Source organism: Theropithecus gelada, chromosome 4 (genome assembly GCF_003255815.1).
Source record: "Theropithecus gelada isolate Dixy chromosome 4, Tgel_1.0, whole genome shotgun sequence".
NCBI classification, from domain to species: Eukaryota; Metazoa; Chordata; class Mammalia; order Primates; family Cercopithecidae; genus Theropithecus; species Theropithecus gelada.
The window spans coordinates 106,241,362-106,263,183 of NC_037671.1; the positions used below are offsets into that span (position 1 = coordinate 106,241,362).

A 21,822-nucleotide genomic window follows, 5' to 3' on the forward strand; every position below is an offset into this window, starting at 1 on the left:
TGTCTGTGGATGCCATAGGCGTGCTCCCAAGTATTGCTCAGTCCCAAGGGTGCCCATCGCTCAGCCTCTGGTGACCCCGAATCTCTGGGCAGGCCACAGGCCTTCACTTCTCCACTTTCTTCGCTTTCTTGAGGATGTCGCATTTTTTCCTGTTGGGGCGGCGGCACCTCTCATCGATGCTGGGGATACATTCGTAGTGCCACACCTCCTCCATCTTCTCCACCGGGTAGACGGCTTCCACGTAGTGGCGGATGAGCCGCAGTCGGGTGGGGTCCAGCTGCTTCTTGTTGCAAGCCCCGGAATGGTTGTACTGCAGCCGGAGGTTCTCCGCGGTGAAGAGTTCGGGAAACAGGCGGACGAGGAGCCGGGCGGCAAAGTTGCCCACGGAGAGGCTCTGCTGCACGATCTCACGCACCTCCTTGTCAGACAGCAGGTAGGGAGAAGGCACCGGGAAGTCAGGCGAGGGGACCACCAGTTCGTCCAAGGGGATCTTGCAAAAGTCCTTGCTGCTCCTCTCGGGGGGTAGGGGGGGCCCCTCAAACTCCTCCCGGAACCTCTCCGGGTTGATTGCATAGCTGGTCAGGTCTCTGCACTCAGGGCCTGGCACGTGGACCTTGCGCTGCTGCTGGTAGGAGCGCCTCTGCTCCGTGTCCCGGCGCCGGCAGCGCTCATCCAGTTTGCCCACGAACTCCAGGGTCCAGACGCGGTCATTTTTGGCGCGCGGGTAGAGCAGCTGCACGTAGTGGCGGATGAGCTTGATGCGGGACGGGTCCAGCTGCTTCTTGCCCAGGGAGCCGCTGCAGTTGTACTGCTTGCGCAGGTTCTCGTGGGTGAACAGCTCGGGGAACAGGTGCACCAGCAGGCGCGAGGCGAAGTTGCCAATGGACAGGCTGCTCTCGTAGATGCTGCGCAGCTGCTCCTTGCTGAGCAGGCAGTCGGCGCCGGGCACCTCGAAGTCGGGCTGGGGGATCTCTAACTTGTCGAAGTCGATGGGCACCAGCCAGATCTTCTTGGAGCGGCGCCCCGGCCGCTCACCCTCGAAGCTGTCCTCCACCTTGACCACTGAGATGTCGTCGGGCAGACTGGAGGAGTCGTAGCAGTCATCGCGCGGGGCGTCACCTTCACTGCCCGCGTCCAGCCCTAGGGCCTCGAGCTCATCGTTGATGCGCTGAGCGCACTGCTGCAGCCAGGCCTCCTCCTCCTGCATGTCGGGGAAGTAGATCTCCGTGTAGTTGCGGATGATCTGGAGCCGCTGGGGGTCCAGCTCCTGCTTTCCACCATCCCCGTAGCAGCTGTACTGTTCACCCAGCTTGCGGTGGTCGAAAAGCTCGGGGAAGAGCCGGTGGAGGAGGAAGACGGCAAACTCGCCTGGTGAGGAGGCTTCATCCAGAAACTCGGTGAGGTCCTGCGTGTCCACCACGTGGTCTGAGGCGATGGTGCTGCTCCGGTCCAGAGACAGGGCCTCCTCCTGGTCTTTGTTGTCCAGGAAGTGGCCGGGGTCCACCTGCTCTGCCTCAAAGAAGCTGGCGACCTGGCCACTGGGCTGGCTGTCCTCCATTTCCCGCTGGGCCCAGAAGCGGCTGAAGAAGTCGTTCAGCTGGGGCAGGCACTCGGCCTGCCACACGGCCGTGTCCTTCACCGAGGGGTAGTAGACCTCCACGTAGTTGCGGATGAGCTGCAGGTGCAGCGACTCCAGCTTGCGCTTGGCCGCAAAGCCGCAGGCACTGCAGCCTCGGGAGAAGTCCACGTCGCTGAAGAGCTCGGGGAAGAGCTGCACCAGCAGGCGGCAGGCCAGGTCCCCCCCCGACAGGCTCTGGTCCACGATCTGCTTGAGTTCCGCAGCTGTGAGCTGATACTCAGGGGGCGGCTGGAATTTGGCCACCATCTCAGTGGGGCTCACCTGCTTCTTGATGCGACTCACCTCCAGGGACAGCAGGTCCACCTTGCTGTGCAGCTGGGACATGTTGGACGTGAGGGTGTTGAGCATGTAGAACATTTTCTGGATCAGGAAGTAGATGTTGGGGTCACTGTCAGTGCCTGCCCCGGTGCTGCCAGAGTCCCGCTTCTGTGGCTCATTCAGGAGCCGCAGCGACGAGGGACTGTTGCTGGCGTTTGCCTTCTCGAAGAGCTCGTACACGTTTAGCAGGTCCCCTGAGGGAGGATTCTTCTTCTCCATGATCTTGTGCGAGATGCCATACAGAGGCTTCTTGTAGGAAGGGGTAGTGGCATCATTGCAGGGCTCCTCCTCTCCTGGCCACACAGAGCCCAGGCTCCTGCCCCTGCTGGCCTGCTCGCCATTGCCTTGGCAGGGCGAGCTGTTCTCACGGTTCCGCATGCCTGCTAGGAGAGCCTGCAAAACAAAAATCATTTCCCAGAGTGTTAGGAGGGTGCTGTGGTTTATGACACTAAACAAGCGTCTGCGTGGCACACGGAGGGGCCAAGGTCAACCTTGGGAGCATGTGAGAAACTGATTCCTCACCCAGAATCACTCCGTCATCCAAGGATGCACTGATACAAACCTGCATCTCCACCACCCCAAACCCGCTGCTCTCCCCACTCCCCGAGAAAAGACTGGCTGGGCCCAGGGAGGCTTTATGCTCTTGCAGGACACCAGCACTGGACTTCCTGCCCATCAGAGGGCTGACACTGACGTTGGCAATACCAGGTAAGAACTCTGCAAGAAACACGAGGGAGAGCACAGGAAGGTGACGGGCTTGTGCAGCTCCTGGCCACAGACAGGTCACCTCATGGACACATGCCTTGGTCTGCTCTCAGGAAGGGACAGAGATTCCTACCTATGGTAGCTCCCAAAGGCAGCAGTGTGTCCTTTCAGCCTGCAGCCTTTGGGAGAGCAGGCATGCCTTCTCAGGAAGGCTCCTCTGAGATGCATGGTAGGGGCACATGAGAACTGCGCTGTGGAGAGCAGCTGTCTGATGCCAACTCCATCATTGCCTGAAATCACATCTTAGACCAGAAAAGACCGGCCCAGAACTCTCTGGCCTATGCAACTGTGAGACAGTAGAAACAACCCCCCGTTTCTGAAAAATCAACAAGTATATAAACTGTGTTATATTCATACAATGGAATATTACTCAGCAACAAGATATTAATTATTGATACAGTACACAAAGTACTCATGATAAATCTCAAAATAAATCACAAAAAAAGAGGCCATAGTGTATGATTCAATTTGTGTATATACAATTCTAGAAAACACAAGCTTGCCTATAATGACAGAAGGCAGACAGTCATTGCCTAGGGATGGCAGGGAAAATTCGATGGGACACGGAGAATGACACAGAGAACGTCAGTGGGTTGACGGATGTTTATCATCATGACTGTGGCTATGGGTTCACTGGTAGACACGTGTCAAAACGTATCAAATTGTATACCTTAAATATGTATCATTCATTGTATTTCAGCCATAACCTAATAAGCCTGTTTTTGACAAATGTTGAATTTGGCCCAGACACTTATGGAAATGTATATTTGAGTTTTAGGAAAGCAGATGAGCTAGTCAGTGAGCACTGGTGGGTGTTGGGGGAGCAGGGAGCTTTTGCTCCCCCTGACAGGCATGTGCCTTGGGCAACTGGGAATGGACAAGAACACACGGCATCCTGGGGTGCTTCTCTCCACGCCTGGGAAGAGTACAGGTGGCTGGGACCGGCCTAGCCCAGCGCTTAAGCTCTAGTGTACACACTGAATCACCTGGGGTCTTGCTGGAATGCAGAGTGTGAACCCTGGGCCTGCATCTCTAACAAGTTCCTGGGTGCTGTGGCTGCTGTCCATCCTCTCTGAATAGCCAGGGCCTGGCAGTCAGTGTTTGCTCTCAGCTGATCTCATCTGGGCAGATAAGGGTTATTAGAAAGTTTTCAGGTCACTAATGCCAGCATAAAACAGGGCATGAGGTGTTTTTCTCTGCAGCCTCAGCCAATGTAGGGAAAAGAGACAACCTCAAGAAGTGAGGCTTCATACAGCAAGTGAGCAATATGAGGCTGAGAATAGGTAGATACAGGGGGAATAGAAACCAGGACTCCAAATAAACAGAAAACTGTCATCCTTCTGAACCTTCCATGTGTTCTTTTTCATTTAATGAATGAACGGCTGGGCGTGGTGGCTCACGCCTGTAATTCCAGCACTTTGGGAGGCCCAGATGGGTGGATCTCCTGAGCGCAGAAGTTCTGCCAGCCTGGGCAACATGGTGAAACACTGTTTCTACTAAAAAAAATACAAGAAAATTAGCCAGGCGCGGTAGTGTGCACCTGTAGTCCCAGTTACTCGGGGGGCTGAAGTAGGAGGATAACCTGAGCCTGGGAGATGGAGGCTGCAGTGAGCTAAGATCTTGCCACTGCACCCCAGCGTGGGTGACAGAGTGAGACCCCATCTCAATAATAATTAATGAATTACTTCCTAGACTCTCTCTTTTGGATAACAGAATAATCTGACTCATATTAGAGAAATGTTAATTCTTCTCTTGTGCCTCCATGAGGACAACCGTGCAAAAGAAAAACTACTCCTTTAGTGACCTTATAAAGGGACTCGTAAGTACGTTAGTTATCACAGAGCTGGCCAATACTGCCTTCGGGGTTTGCGTGTGTGTATATATATATACACACACACACACACACACACACACTCTCATATATATATATGAGCAAATGGTCAGTGGCAACGGGCCCTCGTGGGCCCCACTCCCCACCCCTCCCCTCTACAGCACTCCCCAGGAGCAGAGGATCAAGGACATACCAGAGTGGAGGCAGCCTGTCAGGGGAGGCCTGCCACCTGCCCCACTCCCTCTGGGGTCTCCTTGCTGAGCTGTCCCCATCCCCATCAAACTGCATGATGGTTGTGGGATGGGACCATGTTGTTCCTGAGTCTATCCCCAGTGCCTGGCAAAGTGCCCAGGGTACAAAAGAGGTCAATGAATTTATGTCAACCACACATGTGGATAAAGCAGGGCAAAGTGTTCCACCATTCTCAAATACATGCTTAAGAAAAGTGAGGCCAGGTGCAGTGGCTCACACCTGTAATCCCAGTAGTCTGGGAGGCTGAGGCAGGGGATCTCAAGCCCAGGAGTTCAAGACCAGCCTGGGCAACATAATGAAACTCCATCTCTACAAAAATAAGCTGGGAGTGGTGGTGTGTGCCTGTAGTCTCAGCTACTCGGGAGGCTAAGGTAGCAGGATTGCTTCAGCCTGGGAGGTTGAGGCTTCGTGAGCTGAGATCACACCATTGCACTCCAGCCTGAGCAACAGAGCAAGACCCTGTCTCAGAAAGAAAAAAAAAGAGAAAAAAAAGGAAAAGGAAGCTGTTCTGATAAGAGCAGTGGCAAAGAGGTATGAAGGTACGGCTAAGAACTCAGCTCAATCAGCAGGCATCCTTGTTTGTAACCTTATAAGCCTCACCTTCCTGTGTATAACTCAGGGTAAATCATGGTACCTGTCCCACAGGGTGGTTGTGAAGATTTAACGAGACAGTGCACATACAGCACTGAGTCTGTCTGAATCACAGTAAGTGCTTAATATTTATGGCCAGGCGCGGTAGCTCATGCCTGTAATCCCAGCAGTTTGGGAGGCCGAGGTGGTTGGATCACTTGAGGTCAGGAGTTTGAAACTAGCCTGGCCAACATGGTGAAACCCCATCTCAACTAAAAATACAAAATCAGTTGGGTGTGGTGGCACATGCCTGTAATCCTAGCTACGTGGGAGGCTGAGGCAGGAGAACTGCTTGAACCTGGGAGGTGGAGGTTGCAGTGAGCCGAGGTTGCAGTGAGCCGAGGTTGCAGTGAGCCAAGATGGTGCCACAGCACTCCAGCCTGGGCAACAGAGTGAGACTCTGTCTCAAAAATAAATAAATAAAAATTTATTATTACAATATGATGTATTATTACATAATGCTATTCCCAAGCCATGGCAGAGGTAGTTCTGTAGGGGACTTTTATTAAGGGAGTTGTAATGATACTCTCAACCCGTACACTGAGAAGGACTTTCCCACGGTGCCTCAGGGTAAGTCACGCATGGAAGGTACGTCTTAGAGTCTGTTTGTCCTAAAGGCTGGGAATTTAAGCCCTTTATGTTTCTTCTGTTCTGCTATCTGGCATTATTTGTTTAAAAAGAAAGAAAAGAAAACATATACACACACCAGAAAGGAAGGGGTGGAGATAACTGACACCCTTTACCCCAGTGCAGTGTTTCAAATTGTAGGTTAGCAGATGATAACTGATTCTGGTGGATCGTGACCAACATAAGAAGAGGGAGGGGCAGGGCGCGGTGGCTCACGCCTGTAATCCCAGCACTTTGAGAGGCCGAGGCGAGCAGATCACGAGGTCAGGAGATTGAGACCATTCTGGCTAACGCAGTGAAACCCCATCTCTACTAAAAATACAAAAAATTAGCCGGGAGTGGTAGCACACGCCTGCAGTCCCAGCAACTCGGGAGGCTGAGGCAGGAGAATCGCTTGAACCTGGGAGGCGGAGATCACAGTGAGCATGATGGCACCACCGCACTCCAGCCTGGGTGACAGAGCATCTCAAAAAAAAAAAAGAAGAGGGACGGATTAGTCACTAGGGAGGCTTAGGTGGGAGGGTCACTTGAGTCTTGGAGGTAGAGGTTGCACTGAGCTGTGATTGCACCACTGCACCACGGCTTGGGCAACAGAGTGAGACCCTGTCTCAAAAAAAATAAAAAATAAAAAATAAAAAAAAAAAGAGGGAGGGAATGAGGAAATAAGAAAGCAAAAAGAATAGAAAAATATCAAAGTGTACTGCACAAAGTAAATCAATTTAGGAGTTTTGTTTCATTACTATGTGTATGTCTACATATTTATTTACAAATTCATACATGTAAGTTGTATTGATCTATAAGGTGATTTATAACCGTGGGTCACTGTGGCAAACCACTGCCCTAACAAACTCAAAGTGCCTTACTTGCTAATTCCTGTAGAATTTAAAGTAAAAGTTTTGGCAATTTATTCACCATTAAGTTCTATTACACTAAAATAACTTTAGAGGTCCCATAGACTATAAGATTACTATAAGGTTTACCAATAGAGAGAAATTTGGGTTTGAAGTACTAACAATTACAAATCATATACTATATTAGGAGTGATTTTAGAAAAGGAGGCTTTCCTTTAAAACAAGGTTCCATTAGCACATTTAAAATAGAATTTCCTATAGAAAGAGATCATCAGAAACTTATATAGCATGCAACAAGAGTACATGTTCTAGAGGGAGACTTGCCCTAATTAATACCCAGGGGAGAAATGAGTACAGGGAAGTTTCTGGTGAATTATTTGAATACCAACAACACACACAAGATTTGACTCCCCCACATTCCTCCAGCAGGCGGGAGGCAAGAGTACGTTGAAACTGGGAAACCCCCCATAACTCTCAATATTCAGCCTCATTAATACAAACATTTCCGTTTCCACCAAGCATGTTAGAAACACTGCCATCAATAGAAACATTTTTGGCTACACTGCTTGAATAAAAAATGTTAGTGTCCCAGCAGAGGGCAATATTCACTCCCAGAAACCTTGGGTACACAATTCAACACAGAACACAACACAAGCACTGAAGAGAAGGTTCTTAGATATTCCCACACTGGTGTCCTGTCAGCTCAGTGCTCCAATTAATTCCACAAACGCTGCCAAGGCGGCAATGGGCTGGCTGCATTTGTGGCTGATGATAAAATCTCGGCTCAGCTGTCTAGGAGTATCAAGAAATCTTTAAATCTGTGCTACTTGGCATGGGGTAGGACTGGCTGACACGTTTCCAATTCTCTGAGGCTCGTCTTCCAACCATATGGGAACTCTGCTGTACAGCTCAGGCTGCGCAATGCCAGCGTCTAGCCTGGATCTTGATCAGGGCGTTTCATTCAACCACCGGCATCCATAGAACCCAGAGAGAATGCCCAGATCTCTCAGCTGGAGAATCTGACTGAACAAAAAGAAGCTGATGTTGGGTTGCAAGTGAGGAGTAAACAGACTATTTAAGGGAGATTCCAGGTGTCCATGCCCAGTGACATCCCAGGGAGTGGGTCACCCTGGAGATGCTCCAAGTACTAGACGTCTTCATCAGGACCCCAAATCCAAGAGCGGTCACTGAATTTAGTTAATGAATAAGTGGCTCAAAAGTGCCCTGAGAGGCAGCACACTGGAACACACAGAAAGCAGCAGGGCTTGGGGAAGCAGGGAGGCTATGTGAAACAGTAGTCAGGGGGACTGGGGTTGGCATCTCCCTCCTGGAATCACAGTCGCAAGAATGATGCTTACCACTTTCATTTTCAACAGAATTATTTTCATCATCATCATCGAATTTTTTTTTTTGAGACAGGATCTCACTCTTGTTGCCCAGGATGGAGTGAAGTGGTGTGATCTTGGCTCACTGCAAGCTTCACCACCGCCCCCCAACCCCCCGGGGTTAAGTTATCCTCCCACCACAGCCTTCCGAGTAGTTGGGACCACAGGCGCACACCACCATGGTCAGTTAATTTTTTTTTTTTTTTGTATTTTTAGTAGAGACCCTGCACTTATTTTCTGTCCTGGGTATTAACTAGGGCAGGTCTCCCTCTAGAACATGTCCTCTTGTTGCACAGTATATGAGTTTCTAATGATCTCTTTCTGCACAAAATCCTATTTTAAATGTGCTCGCCATGTTGTCCAGGCTGGTCTAGAAGGCTTGAGCTCCAGCAATCTGCCCACCTTGGCTTCCCAAAGTGTTGGAATTACAGGTGTGAGCCACCACACTCGGCCAAAACAATTTTTTTTTTTAATTAAATAAGAGACAGGGTTGCACTAAGTTGCCTGTGTTTACAGGCATGATCCCACTACTGATGACCAGGGGAGTTCTAACCTGGGCCGGTTCACCCTCCTCAGGCAACCCAGTGGTAACCCTCACTAAGTTCAGCATCAATACAGTGACCTCCCAGGATCAAGCCAGACACAGTCTCTGCTCCCGTGGCTCTTCCTCTGTGGGTCATCCTTCTGCTGCCAACACTATATGGTAAGGGTGAAGGACGTGCTAAGATGGCTGAAGAAACAAGATTCTGGGGGAGATAAAGCAACTATAATGAAGGGAAAAGAGGAAGACCAGAAGACCTAGCAAGACACGAGTGCACCTAAGCCCTCTCATGCATCTTACAAATATCCCAGTATCCCACCAACATGATGTTTGAGTGCCCAGTTCGGAATCACGCAGGCTTGGTAGTGCTAACTTCTCTGAGCCTCATTAAAACGGGAATGTACCTATCTGCAATACTTGTTGAGAGACTTAAGAATCCTCAGCTCACACCACAGTAACTGACACTCACGAGGTGTTCCATGCATTTGCACTGCATGAGATGGCATTTCCATTTTCTAAATGAAAAACAAACCACAATGACATTTTAGAATTTAAAAAAAATAAACAAAAAACCCCGGGAGAACAAAGCTAACCTCTGCCTGGCATACGGCTCTTGAACACTGCCCCACTTCTGTGAACAAAAAGATGATTACCAATAAAAACTTTGGCTTCACACCTCCCACATCTGCTATATTTGGCTACGAAGCCCTCTCCAACAGAGGTGCCAAATAAATCTTTATACGGCCCTTTGTTAGACTTTTTGAGGGAGGTTTTTTTCTTCTAAGCATTGTACTAAATGTCACTCATAAAACAAGCTGTCAACATTGATAGATGCCTGCCTGTGACGTGCATCAGGGCTCCCCACTTTGCCCTCCTGCCCTTTCCTTGGGGCAGGGGAGAGAAGACAGGAGATGGTTTATGTCCTGAGTAGATGGTGCCCAGGCCTGGGTGTCCTCAAGGGCATCAGGTGACCTCCCTTGATGGTGCCATGCTGATTTCGTTCTGATAAATGTAGAAAGAAGCAGCTGAATGCTGGTCATGGGGTTGAGGGCTGGAGATGGGAGCTCAGAGGCAGTAAACAAACATTTCTTTTTTTTTTTTTTTTTTTTTTTTTTTTGTAGACAGAGTCTTGCTCTGTCACCCAGGCTGGAATGCAGTGGCGTGATCTCGGCTCACTGCAAGCTTCGCCTCCCGGGTTCACACCATTGTCCTGCCTCAGGCTCCCGAGTAGCTGGGACTACAGGCACCCGCCACCACGCCTGGCTAATTTTTTGTATTTTTTAGTAGAGACGGAATTTCACTGTGTTAGCCAGGATGGTCTCGATCTCCTGACCTTGTGACCGCCCACTTCGGCCTCTCAAAGTGCTGGGATTACAGGCATGAGCCACTGTGCCTGGCCCAGTAAATAAACATTTCTGAAGGCTGACGTGGAGCATGCCCCGTGCTGTGTCCTCATGTGGGCGATCTCAGTGATTCACAACAGCCCAGCGAGGCGGGCAGTGTCACCCCTTGCGACGGTAGAAGAACCTGAGTCTTGGTGATCTGCCCCTAGTCTGATCCGACTCTCTTGCTTGTTCTTGTATTTTAGCATGCTGGTAGTGATATGGGAGGGGGCTATGGAAGTGCTGGGTAGAGAAGGGCACGTCCCTGGCTAGGGCTCCACCCTCAGGCCTGTGCCCACGGACCTAGGTGAGGACAGGCACTCCTGCCTTCACACCCAAATGTTGCATTTTCCGAGACCACCCTGGCCTGCCATGCCCCCGTTTCTATCCTGTGCCTATAGAAATCCCCAAGACCCTAGCAGGCAGGCACACAAATGGTTGGATGTTGAGAGGAGGGGATCAGTGGAAGAAGGTACAAGCAGCTGGACGTCTACAGAAACACATGGGTGGAAGAACAGACAACTGGGTGGACGTTGACAGGACGTCGGGGGCACACCGACAGGCACAAGCATGACGGCAGGTCACTGACCGGCAGAACAACGTGGAGTTTGGCCGGGGCAGCAGGATGAGGGCCAAATCAGAACCACCAGCTGGTCCAGAGAATCATGAAAAAATAAAATAGTGATTGCTTTTTTTTTTTTGAGATGAAGTCTCAGGAGTCTCGCTCTGTCACCCAGGCTGGAGTGTAGTGGTGTGATCTTGGCTCACTACAACCTCTGCTTCCTGGGTTCAAGCGATTCTCCTGCCTCAGCCTCCCAAGTAGCTGGGATTACAGGCATGCACCACCACACCGGGCTAATTTTTGTGTTTTTAGCAGACATGGGTTTTGCCATGTTGGCCAGGCTGGTCTGGATCTCCTGACCTCAGGTGATCCGCCTGCCTCAGCCTCCCGAAGTGCTGGGATTACAGGCGTGAGCAACCACGTGCAGCCTAGTGGTTGCTTTAAACTACTAGGTTCTGGAGTAGTTCTGTGCTACGTAACATAACATAGCACAAGTGAACTGATACGCTAAACTTTGTCTTCCATGTCCTCAACTCTGGCTTTACTTGAAAACTTGAAGTGAGTTTGCAGAACTGATCACAAGCAGAAATGTAATGTGACACAGAAAAATATTTTTGGGTGTTCCTTTAGGTGATCACAAACAGAAATGTAATGTGACACAGAGAAAAATATTTCTGGGGGTTCCTTTGGGAAATTAACATACTGCTTGTCAAACTTCTCATCACTTCCAGCGTAACCTCTAGGAATCTAACCTACAGCAACACTTATACAGTCACTGTGTTGATGTATGGGGATGTTTTCCCGGCATTACTTGGAATAATATAAAATTGGAAAACATCTAAATGTCAATCACAAAGGAAAAGAATAATAAAGTATGGTTAAGCTATTCCACTAGCTGTCTTGTAGCTTTCATCTGCCACAGCAGATCACAGATCAGATTTGTGGGTTTTCATCTAGTTATTACTTACTGCACTAGAAACTGCCATCCATGCATGAAACTTGCCCAGATCACAAGGTATGCAGCAAGTGGCAGGGTTAGGCAGCCAGAGTCGAGGGTAGAATATTTCTAATTATTCCTTTATTAAAAATTATCAGCCAGGCACGATGGTTCACGCCTGTAATCCCGGCACTTTGGGAGGCTGAGGCGGGACGAATGCTTGAGCCCAGGAGTTCCAGACCAGCCTGGGCAACATGGCCAAACCCCAACTCTACAAAAAAAATGACCCCAGAAAACAAAATTACCTGGGTGTGGTGGTGCGTTCCTGCAGTCCCAGATATTTGGGAGACTGAGGTGGGAAGATCCACTGAGCCCAGGGGGTTGAGGCTGCAGTGAGCCATGGTCACACCACTGCACTCACCCTGGGTGACAGAGCAAGACCGTGCCTCAAAAAAAATACTCATAGATATTTTTAAAAAAAAAAAAAAAAAAAAAAATCAACATTTTTTCCTGGACATTATAGATTTTTTTTTAAATGTCTCATTTAACTATTAATTATGATACTCAAAAACTAGAAGCAACTCAAAATGTCTGTCAGCTGATGAATGGATAAACAAAAGGTGGTGAGGCTGGGCTCCGTGGCTCATGCCTGTAATCCCAACACTCTGGGAGGCTGAGGCGGGAGATCCCTTGAGGCCAAGAGTTTGAGACCAGACTTGGCAACACAGCGAGACCCTATCTTGAAAAAAAAAAAAAAATCTATAAATGGAATATTATTTGGCCATGAAAGAAGATGAAGGGCTTCAGGTTTCTGGTCCAGCATGGAAGGAGCCTGAAAGTCAGCCCTCCATCCTAACTACAAGGAAAAAGCTGAACAAACTGAAAAAATCAACACGTTTTCTTAGACCCATAAGACTGGTAAGGTCACAGGGCAAACCACTGCCCCCAGACTTGGCGAAACAGACGGGTGAATACAGAGACTCCCAGCTTACCACAGCAGACACCCGAGAGCAGACTTCCACAGGAACCAGGGCGAGGGCAGGGAAACCCGAACTGCAACTGAGGAGCCGCTGGAGACACAGTGTGGACAAGTCTGAGAGTTAAAATCTCCAGGGGCACCCAATCAGCACGGGTCCCACACTTTTGTGGGTTCCACTGAGAGGTGAAGCCAGCTGGGCTTCTGGGTCGGGTGGGGACTTGGAGAACTTTTCTGTCTAGCTAGAGGATTATAAACACACCAATCAGCACCGTGTCTAGCTAAAGGATTGTAAATGCACCAACCACCACTCTGTACAAACACACCAATCAGCACTCTGTGTCTAGCTAAAGGATTGTAAACACACCAATCAGCACTCTGTAAAAGTGCACCAATCAGCACTCCGTAAAAATGCACCAATCAGTGCTCTGTGTCTAGCTAAAGGATTGTAAATGCACCAATCAGCATTCTATAAAAATGCACCAATCAGCGCTCTGTCTAGCTAAAGGATTATAAATGCACCAACCAGCACTCTGTAAAATGGACCAATCAGCGCTCTGTAAAATGGACCAATCAGCAGGATGTGGGCAGGGCCAAATAAGGGAATAAAAGGTGGCCACCCGAGCCAGCAGCAGCAACCCACTCGAGTCCTCTTCCATGCTGTGGAAGCTTTATTATTTTGCTCTTCACAATAAACCTTGCTGCTGCTCACTCTTTGGGTCCGCACTACCTTTATGAGCTGTAACACTCACCAAAAGGGTCTGCGGCTTCATTCCTGAAGTCAGCGAGACCATGAACCCACCAGGAGGAACAAACAACTCTGTACGTGCCACCTTTAAATGCTGTACTCACTGTGAAGGTCTGCAGCTTCACTTGTGAAGTCAGTGAGGCCATGAACCCACAAACCCACCAGAAGGAATAAACTCCCGACACGTCTGAGCATCTGAAGGAACAAACTCTGGACACACCATCTTTAAGAGCTGTAACACTCACCGCAAGTGTCCGCAGCTTCATTCCTGAAGTCAGCGAGACCAAGAACCCACCAGAAGGAATAAATTCTGGACACACTACCTCCAAGAACCCTACCAGGTTCTCACAGTGAATATTAGAGAAAAATTCCCTTTTACTTCCGGCAGGTGGAGAGGAAAGGGAACCAATTTAAAATATCAGAGCATTCTCTTTTCTTTTTTCTTTTTTTTTTTTTTGAGACAGAGTCTTGCTCTGTCGCCCAGGCTGGAGTGCAGTGGCATGATCTTGGCTCACTGCAGGCTCCGCCTCCCGGGTTCACGCCATTCTCCTGCCTCAGCCTCCCGAGTAGCTGGGACTATAGGCGCCCGCCACCATGCCCGGCTAATTATTTTTGTATTTTTAGTAGAGACAGGGTTTCACTGTGTTAGCCAGGATGGTCTAGAGCTCCTGACCTCGTGATCCACCCGCCTGGGCATCTCAAAGTGCTGGGATTACAGGCGTGAGCCACGGTGCCAGGCCGCCTTCTCTTTTCTTAAGGCTTGCCCTTGGGAGAACTATTTAACGTGAGCTAAACCTCCAGGGGTTTTATCAGAGCCTAACTGACAGGAAGGGAGATACCCAACTCCAGCTCCAGCCTTCTACCTGAAGGAAAAGAAACACCTAACATCAGCCCACTTGACTCATCCTGTCCCACTTAAGGGAGGAACGGAAGAACAAAGAAGTCCAAGTGAAGTTCGCAGTCCAGAGATGCAGGGCTGCTAAAAGACAGACCTGGCCAGGCGCACGCTGGTAATGCCAGCACCCCGGGAGGCTGAGGCGGGCAGATCACGAGGTCAAGAGATGGAGACCATCCTGGCCAACATGCTGAAACTCTCTCTCTACTAAAAATACAAAAACTAGCTGTGCATGGTGGCGCACACTTGTAGTCCTAGCTACTTGGGAGGCTGAGGCAGGAGAATTGCTTGAATCCGGGAGGCGGAGGTTGCAGTGAGCCGAGATCACATCACTGCACTGCACTCCAGCCTGGAGACAGAGCAAGACTCCGTCTAAAAAAAAAAAAAAAAACGGAGACCAAATCCAGGACTGGAGAATGCTGCTCTCTCCCTTCCTTCCTCTCCTCCAACATTACTGAAGGACTATTCACAGGACTTCCTTGTACTCAGAATACCATGTCGGCTTATTAAGAAAAAACTGGCTGGGCACAGTGGCTCTCGCCTGTAATCCCAGCACTTTGGGAGGCCAAGGTGGGCGGATCACAAGGTCAAGAGATTGAAACCATCCTGGTCAACACAGTAAAACCCTGTCTCTACTAAAACTACAAAAATTAGCTGGGCATGGTGGTGTGCGCCTGTAGCCACAGCTACTAGGGAGGCTGAGGCAGGAGAATTGCTTGAACCCAGGAGGCAGAGGTTGCAGTGGGCCGAGATCACACCGCTGTACTCCGGCCTGGGTGACAGAGCAAGACTCCGTCTCAAAAAACAAAAAACAAGAAAGAAAAAAAAACCTACAAGGCTGGGCCAGTAATCCCAGCACTTTCAGAGGCGAGGCGAGTGGATCACTTGAGGTCAGGAGTTTGAGACCAGCCTGGTCAACATGGCAAAACCCCGTCTCTACTAAAAATACAAAAATCAGCGAATGCCTGTAATCGTAACTACTTGGGACGCTGACGCAGGAGAATCACTTGAATCTGGGAGATGGAGGTTGCAGTGAGCAGAGACAGCACCATTGCACTCCAGCCTGGGTAAGAAAGCGAGACTCTATCTCAAAAAAAAAAAAAAACAGGGAAAAGAAAAAACTACAAGGCATACTAAGACCAAACCAGACTCACAGGTGGTAGGGATGCTGGAATTATCAAACAGAGAATGTGAAACAACTATGATTAATATGCCAAGGACTCTAATGGCTAAAGTAGACAACATGCAAGAATAGATGGTCAGCTGGTGCAAGTGCTTTGGGAGGCCGAGGCGGGCGGATCATGAGGTCAGGAGTTTGAGACCAGCCCGACCAACATGGTGAAACCCCATCTCTACTAAACATACAAAAATTAGCTGGGCATGGTGGCACGCACCTGTAACCCCAGCTCTCAGGAGGCTGAGGCAGGAGAATTGCTTGAATCTGGGAGGTGGAGGTTGCAGTGAGCTGAGATCGTGCCACTGCACATTCCAGCCTGGGTGACAGAGCAAGATTCCATCTCAAAAAAAAAAAAAAAAAAAAAAAAACAGATGGTCAAGGGACACACAAATGAAAATACTTTTTTTTTAGAGACAGGGTCTTGCTATGTTGCCCAGGCTGGTCTTAAACTCTGGGCTCAAGCGATCTTCCCGCCTCAGCCTCCCAAAGTGCTGGGATTGCACATCAGCTTGGGCAAAAGAGCAAGACTCTGTCTCAAAAAAAAAAAAAAAAAAGTGAAATAGCTCTACAATGAAAATGGTAAAACATTCATGTGAGAAACTGAAGAAGACACAAAAAAAGGAATGATATTCCACATTCATGATTTGAAAAATCAATACTGTTAAAGTGAAATATTATCCACACTACCAAAAGCCAACTAAAGATTTTATTTTTTTTCTCACGCCTGTAATCCCAGCACTTTGGGAGGCCGAGGTGGGTGGATCACGATGTCAGGAGATCGAGACCATCCTGGCTAACACAGTGAAACCCCGTCTTTACTAAAAATACAAAAACAAATTAGCCGGCGTGGTGGCGGGTGCCTGTAGTCCCAGCTACTCGGGAGGCTGAGGCGGGAGAATGGCATGAACCCGGGAGGTGGAGCTTGCAGTGAGCTGAGATTGTGCCACTGCACTCCAGCCTGGGCCACAGAGTGAGACTCCGTCTCAAAAAAAAAATTTTATTTTTTTTGAGAGACAGCCTCGCTCTGTCACCCCGGATAAAGCGCAGCGGCATGATCTCGGCTGACTGTGACCTCCGCCTCCTGGGTTCAAGTGATTCTCCTGCCTCAGCCTCCTGAGTAGCTGGGACTACAGGCACATGCTACTGTGCACGGCTAATTTTTGTATTTTTAGTAGAAACGGGGTTTCACCATGTTGGCCAGGCTGGTCTCGAACTCCTGACCTCAAATGATTCACTCACCTCAGCCTCCCAAAGTGCTGGGATTACAGGCGTGAGCCACTGCGCCTGGCTACCAATTACAGATTTAATACGATCCCTATCAAAATTCCAATGATATTCTTCACAGAAACAGAAAAAATAATCCTAACACTTATATGGAACCACCAAAGACCCAGAATATCCAAAGCTATCCTAGAACACAATTGAAGGAATCACATTACCTGATTTTAAATTATATTACAGAGGCCAGGTGTGCTGGCTCATGTTTGTAATCCCAGCACTTTGGGAGGCCAAGGCAGGCAGATTGCTTGAGGTCAGGAGTTCGAGACCATCCTGGCCAACATGAAGAAACCCTGTCTCTAATAAAAATACAAAACTTAGCTGGGTGTGGTAGCACATGCCTGTAATTTCAGCTTCTGGGGAGGCTGAGGCACGAGAATCACTTGAACCTGGGAGGTGGAGGTTGCATTCAGCCAAGATCGTGCCACTGTACTCCAGTTTGGGCGACAGAGCAAGGCTCTGTCTCAAATAAATAAATAAATAAAATAAATTAGGGAGTTTGTTGCCAGAAATGTTCAAAGGACTTCTTCAGAGAGCAAGAAAATGACGGAGGTCAGAAACATGAATCTACATAAAGAAAGAAAGTGCATCAGGGAAGGAATAACTGAAGGTAAAATAAAAACTTTATATTTGTTACTTTGAGAACTCTTTGTTCAAAATAACAACAGCCACAATGCAGTCAACTATATATGCTCGCACGCGCGTGTACATGCACTTATATATAAATGAATGACAGCAATAATACAAGGGAGAAGAGGGAGGAATTTGGACTCTTTCATTATAAGGTACTCACACCACTCCTGAAGTGGTAAGTTATTTGAACATGGACTAGTTGTAAATATATGTTGCAAACTTTAGGGCAACCATTAAAAAAAAAGAAAAAAAATTTAAGAAAAAAGTATAATTAACATGCTAAAAAAAACAGAATTAGGCCAGGTACAATGGCTCATGCCTGTAATCCCAGCATTTTGGAAGGCAGAGGCAGTGGATCACCTGAAGTCAGGAGTTCGAGATCAGCCTGGCCAACATGGCAAAACCCCGTCTCTATTAAAAATACAAAAATTAGCCAAGCATGGTGGTGGGCGCCTGTAATCCCAGCTACTCAGTCGGCTGAGGCAGGGTAATTGCTTGAACCTGGAAGGCAGAGGTTACAGTGAGCCAAGATCACACCACTGCACTCCTGCCTGGGCGACAGAGTGAGACTCCATCTCAAAAAAAGAAAAGAAAGAAAATGAAAACTCAATTTACCAAAATTTGTGAAATGCAGCAAAAAGAGTGGTTAGAGGAAAATTTATAGTATTGAAAGCATATAATAGAAAAGATCTAAAAATCATCTAAGCTTTTACCTGAGAAAACTAGAAAAGCAAATTAAATCCAAAGTAAGCAGAAGAAAAGAAACAATAAAAATTAGTGTAGAAATCAATGAAACTAGGCCGGGCGCGGTGGCTCAAGCCTGTAATCCCAGCACTTTGGGAGGCCGAGACGGGCGGATCACGAGGTCAGGAGATCGAGACCATCCTGGCTAACACGGTGAAACCCCGTCTCTATTAAGAAATACAAAAAACTAGCCGGGCGAGGTGGCGGGCGCCTGTAGTCCCAGCTACTCGGGAGGCTGAGGCCGGAGAATGGCGTGAACCCGGGAGGCGGAGCTTGCAGTGAGCTGAGATCCGGCCACTGCACTCCAGCCTGGGCGACAGAGCGAGACTCCGTCTCAAAAAAAAAAAAAAGAAATCAATGAAACTGCAACGGGAAATCAACAGATAAAAAAAAATCAATGAAACCAAAATCTGTTTCTCTGAAAAGATCAGTAAAATCCATATACCTCTAGCAGGCTAACTTAGAGGGAGAAAGAGGACACAAATTAATAATATCAGAAATGAGAGATCCCACTACAGACCCCATCGGCATTGAAAGGATGATAAAGGAACACTATGACCAACTCTATGTCTGCAAATTTGATAACCTAGAAGAAAGACACTAATTCCTTAAAAGACACAATCTTCTAGAACTCACGGAAGAAGAGACATTCCGAATAGGGCTTTATCTATTAAAGAAACTGAATCAGTAACTAATAGCCCTCTAGAATACAAAGTACCAGGCCCAAACGGGTTCAAAGGTGAATTTTACCAAACATTTAAGGGAAAAATGATATAATTTCTCTACAGTCTCAGAAAACAGAAGCAGAGAAACTACTTCCTAACTCATTCTATGAGGCCAGCATTTCCTTAATACCAAACCAGACAAAGACATCACAAGAAAAAAAGCTACAGATATTTCTCATGAACACAGATGCAAAACCCTCAGTAAAACATTAGCAGGAGACTGATTTGAGTAATAAGTCTGTCTCCCACGTGGCCAGCCTCATGTTTAAAAAAATTGAGGCCAGGCATGGTGGCTCATGCCTGCAATCCTAGCACTTTGGGAGGCAGAGGTGGGCGGACCGCCTGAGCTCAGGAGTTGGAGATCAGCCTGGGCAACATGGTGAAACCCATCTCTACTAAAATACAAAAAATTAGCCGGGTGTGGTAGTGGGTGCCTGTAGTCTCAGCTACTTGGGAGGCTGAGGCAGGAGAACTGCTTGAACCTGGGAGGCGGAGCTTGCAGGCAGCCAAGATTGCACCACTGCACTCCAGCCTAGGCAACAGAGTGAGACTCCATCTCCAAAAAAAAACTGATTTTACACACCATGACCAACTTAGATTTATCCTAGACATGCAAAGGGGTTCATCATTTAAAAATCAGTTAATGTAATCCACCACAGCAATAGGGTAAGACATGATCATGTCAATAAATATAGAAAAAGCACTTCACAAAATCCACACCATTCATAACAAAAACTCTCAGTAAATTAGGACTAGAGGGAAACTTCCTCATCTTGAAAAAGAACATCTACAAAAATCCCACAGCTAATATCGTACTTAATGGCTAGAAACCAGAAGGTTTCCCATTAAGATCAGGCACAAAGCAAGGCTGTCTCCCTCTCCTCATTCCTTTTCAATATTGTACTGGAGGTCTTAGCTAATGCAATAAGAAAAGAAAATGAAGTAAAAGGTATACTGATTGGGAAGGAAGAAATAAAACTGTCTTTCTTTGCATATGACATGATTGTCTGTGTAGAACATTCAAAAGAATCAACCAAAAACCAACTGGAACTAATAAGCAATTATAGGAAGCTTGTAGTATACAAGGTTACCATACAAAAGTCAATTTTATTTCCTGTACACCAGCAATAAACAAGTAGAATTTAAAATTAAAAACACAATACCATTTATATCAGGTCTCCAAAAACATGAAATACTTACTTATAAACCTAACAAAATACATATGTATACAAGATATATATGAGGGAAAGTACAAAACTGATGAAAGTAATTAAAAAATTAAATAAACGGAGAGACATTCCATGCTCATAGAGAGGCAGACTCAGTATTTGAGATGTCAGTTCTTCTCACTTTGACCTATAGATTCAATATGATCCAAATCAAAGTCCCAGCAAGCTATTTTGCTGATATCAATAAACTAATTCTAAAATTTACATGGACAGACAAAAGCCCAGAATAGCCAACATAATAGTGAAAGAAAAGAACACAGTGAAAAGACGGATACTGTACTATCTGACTTCAACATTTACCAAAAAGCTACAGTAGTCAAGACAGGGTGGTACTGGGGCAAGAATAAATGGATCAACGGAACAGAACAGAGAGCCCGGAAGTAGAACTGCATAAAGACAGTCAACGGAAGCAATACGATGGAACACAGACGGTCTTTTCAACATGTTAGTGGACCAGACTGGACATCCACATGCAAATATGTCAATCTAGACATAGTCCTTACACCCTTACAAAAATCAACTCAGAATGGATCACAAACCTAAATGTAAAATGAAAAACTATAAAACACCTAGAAGATAACATCAGAGAAAATCTAGATGACCTTGGGTTTGGCAGTAACTTTTTAGATATGACAGCAAAGCCATAGTCTATGAAAGAATTAATAAACTGGACTTCATTAAAAGGAAACATTTCTGCTCCACAAGATACTGTCAAAAAGAATGAAAAGACAAGCCACAGGCTGGGAGAAAATATTTGCAAAAGACATACCCGATCAAGGACTGTTAATCAAAATATACAAAGAACTCTTAAAATTCAACAATAAGAACAAAACCCAATTTAAAAATGGGCCAGCCAGGTGTGGTGGCTCAAGCCTGTAATCTCAGCACTTTCAAAGGCTTGAGACCAGAGGGTTACTTGAGCCCAGGAGCTTGAGCCCGGACAACATAGCAAGATGCTATCTCTATAAAATAAAAATTAAAATGGGCCAAAATCTTAATAGCCACTTCACCAAAAAAGCTATACTGCTGGCAAATAAGCATATAAAAAGATTCTCCACATCATATGTTGTCAGGGAAGCACAAATTAAGAGAACAACAGCCGGGTGTGGTGGCTCATGCTTGTAATCCCAGCACTTTGGAGTCTGAGGGGGGCGGATCACCTGAGGTTGGGAGTTCAAGACCAGCCTGACCAACACAGAGAAACCCCGTCTCTGCTAAAAACACAAAAGTAGCCAGGTGTGGTGATGCGTGCCTGTAATTCCAGTTACTCTGGAGGCTGAAGCAGGAGAATCGCTTGAACGCGGCAGGCGGAGGTTGAGGTGAGCCGAGATCGCACCATGGCATTCCAGCTTGGGCAATAAGAGCAAAACTCCGTCTCAAAAATAAATAAATAAAACGACCAAAAACCTCCATCTCTACAAAAAATTTAACAATTAGCCAGGCATGGTGCTGGCATGCCTGTACTCCCAGCTACTTGGGAGTCTGAAAGAGGAGGATCCCTTGAGCCCAGGAGTTTGCGATTAGTGAGCTGTGTCACTGCTTTTTTTTTTTTTTTTGGAGACAGGGTCTCACTCTGTCACCCAGGCTGGATTGCAGTGACACAACCATGGCTCACGGCAGCCCTGACCTCCCAGGCTCAGGCGATCCTCCCACTGCAGCCTCCCGAGTAGCTGGGACTACAGGTGTGTGCCACCACG

At 47.5% G+C, this 21,822-nt stretch overlaps 1 protein-coding gene across 1 annotated transcript in view; it reads right to left on the minus strand.

Moving 5' to 3' along the window:
* BEND3 (BEN domain containing 3) overlaps positions 1–21,822 on the minus strand; it is a 43,426-nt gene continuing 21,604 nt past the window's right edge. The window contains exon 5 of the mRNA XM_025383790.1: positions 1–2,350. Within this exon, the coding sequence (XP_025239575.1) occupies positions 104–2,350 (2,247 nt within the window). The 3' untranslated portion in view covers positions 1–103. The remainder of the gene's footprint in view (positions 2,351–21,822) is intronic.